Source organism: Anguilla anguilla, chromosome 7 (genome assembly GCF_013347855.1).
Source record: "Anguilla anguilla isolate fAngAng1 chromosome 7, fAngAng1.pri, whole genome shotgun sequence".
In the NCBI taxonomy this organism is placed as follows: Eukaryota; Metazoa; Chordata; class Actinopteri; order Anguilliformes; family Anguillidae; genus Anguilla; species Anguilla anguilla.
The window spans coordinates 3,497,837-3,509,271 of record NC_049207.1 but is presented as its reverse complement, the minus strand read 5'-3'; the positions used below and the strand labels follow the sequence as shown (position 1 = coordinate 3,509,271).

The window sequence follows — 11,435 nt, the reverse complement described above, 5'->3', positions numbered from 1 at the left end:
TGTCATTAACGGCTAAAGGTGATTCCCGGTTTGCATTTGAGAGGTTAATGCCCCATGAAATTGCACTTTGTGTGCAGTGCCCCTAAGCTCCAGCTATACTGCAACACTGTGAAACGGCCGTGCTGGAATTTTACCTTACGGTCACGGGCATTCTGAAAGCTTAAAACAAAATAAAAGGTCTATTTCAAATATAGGATAGGCGGCAGTGTAGGTGGATAAGGAGTTGGTCTTGTTAACCTAAAGTTGGTCTTTTAACCTAAAGGTCACAGGTTCGATTCCCTGGACACTGCCGTCGTACCCTTGAGCAAGGTACTTAAGCTGCATTGCTTCGGTATATATCCAGTTGTATAAATGGATGCAAAAGTTGTATAAGTCGCTCTGGATAAGAGCATTTGCTAAATGCCTGTAATGTAATGTAATGTAATGGATGAGTTAATTATGCAATATAAAATCCCCATTTGTTATCTAATGTTACGCGAAATATTGCAAGATTGTCTGAACTCTTCATTATTTGGATTCTTCCAGGTGTTATGTGGACCACACAAAAAGTCCTCTCTGCGTCCATCTTGTATATAACTGTGGTAATGTAAGCCCTTAAGTGTGCTTATGTGTCTTAAGTTCATGGCCCCCTTCAGAGTTGTGTCTGAGCAAGTCAGCAGAATAAAAATTTTCACTCAATGGAAATGGAAGAAGAGTACATGCTGTACATGCTGCACATTGTATTAGGAGCATATGATGCATTTGATCTTGGGCTAGCGATCTTGATCTTGAGCCCTAATCTGAATCCTTATCTGGCTGTAGGTTGAGGTTTATTGGCCACACTGGACATTGATGATGGGAGAGAGGAGACAATGTATAAACACAGGGAAAAAACCCCACATCAAATGGAGTTGGAAATGGGGAAGTGGAGGGATTGCTAGAAATAAATGATGCAAAAGTAGCAGAGGTGGGTGGCCTTTTATACTTGTAGGAAACAAAACGGTTTAGTATGTTTAAGTTAATGGCCAGAGGGATTGACTCAGCATTTCTCTCTTGAGTCAATCTTATACCTTCCTCAAAGGTTTTAAATGTAATTTACTACGTACATTAAATTCCAATTAAGTTCAGCCTCATTTAACCAGTTTCAATACTGATTCCTCCTTTTTATTGTTTTGGCTCCTTTTGACCTAGTGCTGTTTTGGAAAGTGTTCATTTTGAAAATGAACTGCTAAACAAGATTCACATCGTAGTCACATGGGGTCCAATGTTAATGTTACTTCTTGACTATAGTGTGGCCTACCAGTCAACTTGACCAATGACATAAAAATGTGGGATCCTCCAAATAGTTCAACCAAAAACCGCATCAGTCCTAAAATACAGAAGTGATGAAGACTAAAAAGCTACAATAGTGTTCACATCAATACAAGAAAATCTCAAAATGGAAGTAACCAACTAGCAATCAGATTAATTTATTTTTGTTAATTCTAATGTCCACTGACTTTCAGTACTGAGATTATGCTGGTCAACAAATGGTGAGATGTGCTTAAATGAATCAGTCCAAAGCTGAGGAGAGCACATTGTGGTGTGATTATTCCCGGGTTCAAATTAAATTTGAGTACGTTTCAGGTATTAGAGTCAGACAGCTTTTAGTTACTACCAGGGAGATGCCATCCTTGCCCAGCGACAGATTGGCGGCCTGTCCAGGGTGTATTCCTGCCTCTCGCCCAATGCACACTGGGACAGACTCCAGCACTCCCTGTGACCCTGCCCAGGATAAGCGAGTGGAGATAATGTATGTATGGATGGACTGTGGTTACAACACTGTGGTAGTTTAATAAGAGAAATGGTCAGACTCTCCCCTATTGTACCAACATTTGTGTAACCACCTATTTTACCTTTGCCATGTTCCAGAAGTTACCTTTACTGTGAGAGTAATGAATTTGGCTCGGTAAGTGTGTCTGTTAGTCCATCTACATCAAAGGGCATATTAATGATAGTTTAGTGGGCGAAAGCGCTGCAAGGTCTGCAATCTCAGCTCGCAATCACAAACTCATGATAAGCTCCGTGAATGCAGCAGAGAAGGACGTGATAAAAGCCATTCCGGTAATGATCCGCAATCACAGTAGTAAGATGAAAGAAGTTTTTTTTTTTACCAGCCAAACGCGTGATAGTCCAAACACAGCCGCCCTCGAGAACAAACAGCCGTGTCACAGAAGGTCGCGCGCGCAGCGAATACCAACTGCCTGATTAGTTTTCGCTCGCGGCTTTAAGTGGTGTAATCACGTCCCATTCTGACGCTTCAGCGCACGTCTCTCGTTTGGCTTGGGAAACGGCCGGCGCCAGTATCTCAAACCGCGGAGATAATCAGCCATTGATTTCCGCCATTCAGCATCTGGAGATGAAAGACATCGCTTCATGAAAGGGGTTTGTCCTCGCAAGCGCTGAAAAGCGAGGGCATTAGACCGACCATGAATCCCCAGTGCGTATAATATTGTCATTACGCACAGTACGCGACACCCGTGTGGGAGACCTGCAGCTGCGCTTTAGATCGATGCCGTTGAATCAATGCTGCTTCCTTGCCGTCATGGATATGGATGCCATTTTGTTCACTTGCATTCTCATCATCATATTTATAAATCAATGTGGAGTCTGAAATAGAGGCCTTCTGAATACTCAAGCTCTGGGTTTGCAGTATGCTTGAAATATTAATTTTGTTCACTGTCTCCTCTGGTTGAGCTCTAGATTAGACACATTCACAGTAAAATTATTGCTGACAATGACTGTCATCTCCTGAAGCAGGGAGCTGCTTAATTAATTAGACAATTATATAAAAATACATAACCCATTCTCACCCCTAGATTAAAGTGTTTTTATTAAGATTAAAGATACTAATTACTGTAGTACATTACAATGGATTTAAGGCTAGTTTCTGGATTTCATTAGTGCTTTGAATTTAGTGCGAGCTCACACGCACATTTATTCTCTCAGACAAACCTGAGGGAATTAATCATTTGGACTTATACATTTTAATGAGGCTTCACAAACATGGCTTCGCCAAGCCTGTTTCAGTATGTAATTACAATTACAATTAAAATACAATTAAATTATAAGAAGGCATATCTCTTGGCCTCGTAGCGTTTTTAAAATCCCTTTGGGGATAAACTCCTTATGATTCAGGGAGGAAATTAATCATTTTTATCATACATTTGGGTAAGGATAACAAGAGCTGTACATTTAGACCATTCCCATTAAACGAACGGGGAGGCAGCGGCAGATTTTAATAAAACAAATATTAAAAGATCATTACGGCTCTGCAGGCCCTTTAAACGCCTCCACTCAATCGATCTGCAATTTCCCATCGTCAGATCAATACAGGCTTGGACAGATGGATACTGCATAATCTGTGGCAAGTGTTCATATCCACTCAGGGGATATGCAGTAACCACAGATGAGACGAGGCAGGCTTCAGATGCCCCAAAAAGGGTCTGGCTTTCAAACGCCACCCAATCTAAACTTATTGTGGCGAAGTGTATCACTGATTTACTTCAATAAATAGGCAATATTGCGGCCTTTCTTGCAATAGCAAAGCAAACTTAGGGAGTCGGGGGTTTAAACTTTTTCTGTGGAGTGTGTCTGTTTATCATTAAGCTGTGTGTTGATCCATCAGTCTGAAATATTGAAATATTCTTCACATGCTCTCATCACAAACACTGCAACAATTTAAAATGTGCTGTAAATGTGAATCAATAATACTGTATACTCTGAAAATATGTACGTGAGCTGAGACTCAATACCAAAACTCAAGATGGCCGCAGACCCAGTTGCTGGCAGTTGGCAGTTGGCAGTTGGCGGTTAGCTGGTTAGCCGGCGCTAGTAGATGCCCAGCTTGTCCCAGAAGTCGCAGAGGTGGTCCCGGGCGCTCGCCTGTGGGTGGGCGGGCACGGTGAGGTTCGCTGGCGCGGGAGTACCGGGGCCAGGCGGGGGGGGCGCTGGCGCCGGCAGAAGCGGGTCGCGTCGGGCCCGGCGGCGGGGTCACCCCCGTGGGCGAAGGCGCCCCACAGGCACAGCATGCGGCTGGCGAGCAGCGTCTCGGGCGGCGTGAGGGCGAGGCTGGCGACGCCGGCCGTGCCGAAGAGGAAGGGCAGCTCGGCCCCGTGGCACACGCGCCCGCGGCAGAAGGGCAGCCCCCGCCACGCCCGCCGGTCCGCCACCGCGTGGTCGAAAACGTACACCCACGCGTCGCTGCCGGAGGCCACGCCCGCGCGGGCGGCCCTGCGCGCGGGACACTGGAAGATGTAGTCCGTCACGATCTGAGAAGGCGGGGAAACGTGGGAGTTGGAGTTTTCACTGCGCACCGCATTGTTCATATGTTTATTACAGGCCTTGCATTTTTCCATTACACATTTATACTGGAAGATACTTACGGTGAGGGGAATTTACAATTATAGGGGAACTATGTATCAAATTAGAGCTGACAGTTTAACCTTATATTCATTGTTTCATTTAAAATCCAATGTGCTATTATTTCTATTACTTTTTTGAAAAATAAGACAAAAATATTGCCAAATATTGAGGTGAAATAGTTTTACTCATTTCCACATTTGCCAATGGGGGAAGACAATTTCACACAGTAACTTAAAACAAACTAATATTTTCTACTTTAGAGAAGAAAAAAAAAGATTTTAATTCTTATTACAAGAGCAAAACACTTCTTAAGACAGACATATTTTTGCAGTGTACAGGCTGAAGTACACCCTTTGTTTTGGAATCAGACGTTGGAAACCACACCCCACCATATGGATCCAGACCCCCCCGAACCCCCCCCCCCCAACATCACAGAACGGGATAAATAAAGGAACAGGGTGGAGGGGAAAGGGAGGGATTTGGGAAACGGCAAAGACACAGAACTGGGAGCTAAGTGCGATATAAACAGTCAAGCCCACAGGCTCTTCCAGTGAATATCCCAGGACTGTCAGACATTTATACTCTCAAATACTGTTGTGCTAAACTCAGGTGAATAAATATGTTTGACCTACATGGACTAGAGTTAAAATATTTGTACACCATCTCCTTTTGTAATAGTCAGGAACAACGATGATTCACAATATTTTTTCTTCATAATGGTCATGGTAAATTGATATATGCATTAATACCTTAAGGTTATGCCTATTTAATATTAATCATAATGTGTCAGTTGCTGAGTGACACGTATTTTGGTAAGGAAGTGTCAATGCTGGCTAACCTATTGCTGTCATAATCTAAAAGTCACAGCATAAAAACTGTTTGTTAAAATATCATTATGCTATCAGCCTCTTCCCTTTGGTTCACAGTAGCATATTCCTTAGATTGTATCTGAAAGGCTTTCTTTGAAACATTATGTGGTGTCTGTCTCAGCTCCGCAGATACCCTGGCAGTTTGTGCTATGTGTGAGAAATTCAGTCTAACACACCTGCAACCATCCACTCTCTCCTGCTAATGAGCTACCCACAGGAGCCAGGGCTTGCAGTAGAGCTGGGAAATCAATGCCAGGAGACGAACAGAAGCACACACACAGACACACACACACTCACACACACACGCACACACGCACACACACACACAGACACACACACACTCACACACACACGCACACACGCACACACACACACAGACACACACACACTCACACATACACGCACACACACAGACACACACACTCACACATACATGAACACACAGACACACACACACACACATACACGCACACACGCACACACACACACACAGACACACACACACTCACACATACATGCACACACGCACACACACAGACACACAAGCACACAGACACACACACACTTCACACATACACACACACAGACACACACACACTCACACATACACACACACACACACACACACACACACACACATACACGCACACACGCACACACACACACACACACACACACACTCACACATACACGCACACACGCACACACACAGACACACACACACACTCACACATACACACACGCACACACACAGACACACACACTCACCTACACACACACACTCACACACACAGTTTCTCTGACCCTCTGTCAGGATGAAAGCAGGGCCTTCAGATAAACTGCCATTTCAGCCGCTGCCTCCAGTGTTTCTGCAGCGCCAGGTTTATTGCAAAATCAAATCTTCAACAAAATGTCAAAAAAGCACTGCTGAAAAAAAAGATTTGCCTGTGGCGCTCCGACTGTGAAATTATGGGATGGCACAACAACTCTTTTTTGTTTGTGTTTATGGAGTGTGAGTGCTAGGCAGTAATATCCAAGTATCCCTTAGAAGAACTAAATTAACACAATCTAAATTATTATGATTATTATTATAAATATCAGAAACAAAGCGTGCCTGTTATGACATGGCCACAATGCACCACTGGATAACTGTGACAGAAATGTGCGACAGATATGCTCTACGCCTGAGAGCTCTTCAGTTGCTGGTCACTGCTGATGTAGACAGGTGTGTAAACGAGTCTGGCAGCCCCTCTAACTCCTGATTTGGGAAAGATGTGCAGAGTGAAGTCTTCATCTGGGGCAAACTAGGGCCTCTGTATGCCAGCACACTGGGGAATGACCACATTTTTATTTTTATTTGGCATGGTTCCTCCGCCCCCCCCCCCCCCCCTCCAAGTCTGACATTGGTTCCGCGATTACACTTTACGATTCTGACAAATTCTAAATCTGGCAACCCTATGCTTGGGACAAAAAAAAAAAAAAAACGAATTTCAGGGTCTTCAAGCTCACCTGTGCCAGCATGGTCCGGCGGTCGGTGTCCTTATACAGGGGCAGGTATTTGCGCAGGATCCGCGGGGAGTGCTGTTTGAAGATGGCCGTGGTGTAGACGACGCACTCCAGAACCGAGACGGGTTCTGTGAGGACTTCGTAGACGAAGGTGAGCCCTTCCTCAGACGTGGTCCCTATAGACACGAGCGCCATCGTATGACACATCACATTCGTTCACTTACCCGAGAGGTCACGCCCATTCAGGCGATCGCGTCCAATCAGGAACCGCGTTGATTCAAAGGTTCAGTCATTTTCATTCAGTTCGTCTCCTCCAATCAGGAGACCCCATCCATCTTGTGGTGTGGAAATGCGCACCACGTTAGGGACAAGCTGCAGACGGATGATCTCTGCTAAAACCGACGGGCCTGTTATTCATGGTGAGAGGGTTCTGCACCAGTAAGAGCTGAAAGTAAAATGTCATTTTTCTGCTTGCTGGCTGCCGGTAATATATGGGTTCATATGGAGCAATGAAGCTGAGAGTCAGCACAAAAAAAAAAAAAGAAACTGTTTAAGAACTGCCACCTCTGTGATAGGTGGTGAGTATTCTGGCCTACAAGCTGCTGCGCCTCATCCAGTGAGTGCTATAGATCATCAGAAGCTGAGGTGAATCACCTATCGCCAACAAAATACAGACAACCTGAGCAAAGATGAGTCATTCCTTCTAAAAACATGTATTTGTCTAAATTTCTATTTTAATAAAAATGTAAATGGGCTAAATAAACACGACAGCTCTGCTGTCTGGACAGCTTTCATCAGACACAGATATTTCCACAGGAGTACATTTTTGCTCTTCACTACAACTGCTCTCACACATGGCGGATGGAACATCGCCATGCTAGCTTTTCTGGCAACGCTACCGTCTGGCTTCTCTTGTACACACAACCAGCAACTGTTATGTTAGTGAACAAGCGCAGCTTGTCAAACATTTGTAGAAAGCTAACGTAACTGAGATGGACATACACTACAGTACATGGCCAAAAGTATGTGGACACCTGACATCCAATATCTCATCCAAAATTATGGGCATTAATATAAACTTGGTCCACCCTTTGCTGCTATAACAACCTTCTGGGAAGGCTTTATATTATATGTTGGAGCATTGCTGCTGGGATTTGCTTCCATTCAGCCAGAAGAGAATTAATGAGGATGGGGGGATCTGATTGGGCAACATGGCCTGGCTCACAGTTGGCTTTCAAATTGAATCCAACGGTCATTTTCAAAAGCTGAATTTGTGACTGACCGAGCAGCAGGGGCTTCTCTCTCTGCCACTGTCCTTTCTGGAAGGCAGTCACCACCTGCTCCTTGATCAGCTCTCCGTCAATGTAAGGCCCCCACGTCTCAAACACCTCCAGGAAGCGAAAGGGGTTCACGATTTTAGAACCTGAGGGGGGTGGGGGTGGGGATGGGGGGAGAAGGTAATGGATGGTTAGTTCCAAGCTGATAATACAGAATTTGAGGTGGCATCATGGAATGCTGGAAAGTCATAGCTAATGCAGAAGATTTGTTTGCAACGTTTATTTAATGCTGCTGCAAGCTTAGCTTTGCCACAGTGCTGCAGCAGCATTATGAAACAGTCACAGTTGGGCTGAACGCCCCACACTTCTCACAGATGGACCTTGGTTTTAACTCCATCCATCTGAAGTGCACTCTACTAAAGGAATGTGAGAAGGAGGAGGATGAGGATGATGAAGGGGCAATGTGCGGGGTGCCCCGTGTCCTGCCTGCTTTAATTTGGGCGTTGAGGACGGCCTGCGGGCTGAGGGCCTGCAGGCACGGCAGGGCCCCGGTGGAGCAGTTGGCCAGCTGGGCAAATTCCTTCCCTAGCCTTAATGCATCGCGCCTGAAAAACAAGAACCAAAATGGCGTCACCGATCTGGAAAAAAAACAACCAAAATGGCGTCACTGATCTGGAAAAAACAACAACCAAAATGGTGTCTGCTGCACTGCCCTTCTCCCACGAGTCTTCATCTGAGATCATATCTGTGCTATTATTAGACCAGAAACACACCCCAGCCCTCCCAAAATCGTGGTTTAAATAAGATAAGAAGGACTAAACTTTGACTAAGAATGTGATCTTAAAACAAATTAAGCACATCTGCTTATTTATATACTGAGCATTCTTGAAAATTTATGCCAGCTTTAAATGGAAAAATACTGTTTTGGTTCTGAGAAAAATAACAGATTTGCCTCCATTATTATTCCCACCACCATAGTAAGACTAACATGGCGTCCTTCAGAGCTTGCTCGGTGCAGAGGAAGCCTACCGCGTCTTCAGCGGGACGGAGAACGGAAGGCTCTGGAACACCGCCTGCTTAAAGAGGGGCGCGCTGCTCTGCATCATCAGGTGGAGGCTCACCGACTGCGCCCCGGCGCTCTCCCCAAATATGGTCACCTGCGCGGACATGGGCACCCGCGCATCACATCCTGGTGCCGCCAAAAATGTATTCCCCCGGTTGCTAAAAAGGAAACGCTGGGTTCTGGCGGGCCACAGCTTGTTGGATTTTTTTTGATGCCGATTTAAAGGCTGGAAGTCCATGAACCGGTTGGAATTTTTGAGAAGGCAGCCATTTTGTTTGTTTTTGGGAAGTAAACAGACCTCCATGACCGAAGCCCTGTGGGTCCATTGGGACCATCAGTGGTCATTCATTTTTCCTCTCGCGCTCACCTTGTTTGGGTCACCTCCAAAAAGAGCGATGTTCTGCTGGACCCACAGGAGCGCCGCTTGCTGGTCCAGGATCCCATAGTTCCCCACGGCTGAGGTTTCGGGATCATTTCCAGACACAAGGAAACCAAATGCCCCTAAAGTGGAGCTGTGGTTTAGAGACTGCCAGTCAGGTTCTCATAACAGGGTAGCTGGTGACTACTTGCTGTTTTTTTTCAGCTGTGTGTATTTGCGCTGATTGTAGGCTGGTAGCAAATAACTGCTAAATGTTAAGCTGGACCCTAACTACCAGACTGATGTTTCACCAGATGTCTACCAGATGTTTATGGTTCTTTTTAATTCCTTTTCCTTAACAACAGAGTAAATGAATGTGCCTGTAATTCTTACAGTTAAATGCTTGACAGTTATGGCAAGTTTGTCATCAATCAAAGTGAACAGATATTTAAAAACTGTGTGTGAATTTTACAGATTAGATTTTGCGGATTCATCAGGACTAATAATGTTTTTTGTTCTCTTCTTCTATTCTTTTCTGTTCTAAAGCCAGTAGATTCCTCTTACCTAGACGATAATCCACGCTCACCAGGACCGTGTGCGTAAAATTGCTCATGAACCTCCCGTCGTATAGCGGCTTGGAGGCGGAGCCGACGATGAAATCTCCTCCGTGGATCCACACCATCACCGGCAACGGCTTCAGCAGGGGGGACGCGAAGTCCACGCTCAGAGGAACGAAGATGTTGAGGTACAGACAGTCTTCGCTGACCTGTGGGGAACGCAACCCGAAAGCAGCACTAAGAAAAAAAGATGGAGGAGAAGCATCTCTCCCGTATGTTACTGTGATGTGTGAATGATTACAGTTTAGGTTTGGTTTATTTATTTCTCGTGTAATACGCCGAGAGGCACCCAGCCCCCATGGGCTTACATGACACGATCAATCAGTTTCCACAGGAGGAAAAAAAAAAAGAAACACAAAGAACCCGAATCATCTTAAATACAACATATAGGCCTACATATGACCAAAATTCCAGTTGGGAAATTATGCTTTTCATGAATTCATGTGTAGTTGGGGATGGCATTTCTCAAAAACGGAGTTACCTAGAAAGCTTTGTTTGTGAACAGATATTGAAACTTATATTCATCAGTCATCTAGAAGAAATCTGGATACTCTGCTGATGTGTATATATATATATCAGCAGAGTATATGTATATCAGTTTAACCCTTAAATCAAGGTAAAATGGTAAAATGATTACATGTTACTCTCATATATTCCAGATGACATGCACAGGCACCTGTCCTGAAACACACACTCTGCATTCCGCGCTGTTGTGGTATTACCTTGCCTGGACACGCCTCTGAGACGGGGCCAATGCAGGCCTGCATGCAGGAAGCCCTGGGGAAGGAGGCGTCGTACGCCCCGGCCCACGGAGCCACGGGGGCCGGGGGTTTCCAGCGGGCAGCGCCCACCGGTGGACTGGCATACGGGATCCCGTAGAAAATATAAGCTTTGTCCGCTGCGAGCCCTGTAAGAATTCCGTCCTTTGTTTGGACCTTGGGTGCGTCAGGAGTGGGCCCAGTACACGGGACCCCTGGAGAACTATCCTCTGAGTCCTTCCAGTAAATGGAATTTTTACTCTCCGGGAGCTCGAGCGCTCTCCCCTCAAATCGGAGAGCTCTCTCGATGACGGCCGGCTCGTCTCGCGTCCTCAGACCCGACGAGATGCTCCTCAAAAGCTCCCCGACGCTGATTTCTTTTTCAGAAAAAGTTGCTCCCGCACAAGCTAGAACAAATCCTAGGGTAAAAAATGACAGTGTGGAAAAACTGTTCTCCATTTTTGCCCTCTGCTTTGCAAATGCGGCTCAGTGTTTAAGCTGCAAATTAATCATTCATATTTTTCTAGTTATGCTTCTTTCCGATCCATGCTTGACTTACACCAGCTGATCAATGACTGATCTATTCACAACAACAACAGAGAGC

General features: G+C 45.3%; 1 protein-coding gene across 1 annotated transcript; it reads right to left on the bottom strand.

The window, feature by feature from the left end:
- Positions 1-3,118: 3,118 nt before the first annotated feature.
- On the bottom strand, positions 3,119-11,290 carry LOC118231850 (crystal protein). The gene is given in 10 exon segments (XM_035426163.1): positions 3,119-3,931; positions 3,933-3,964; positions 3,966-4,289; positions 6,762-6,934; positions 8,041-8,181; positions 8,522-8,640; positions 9,065-9,192; positions 9,466-9,599; positions 10,021-10,222; positions 10,796-11,290. Coding segments are annotated over 10 exon segments (1,830 nt in total). The 3' UTR covers positions 3,119-3,849.
- Positions 11,291-11,435: the final 145 nt, after the last annotated feature.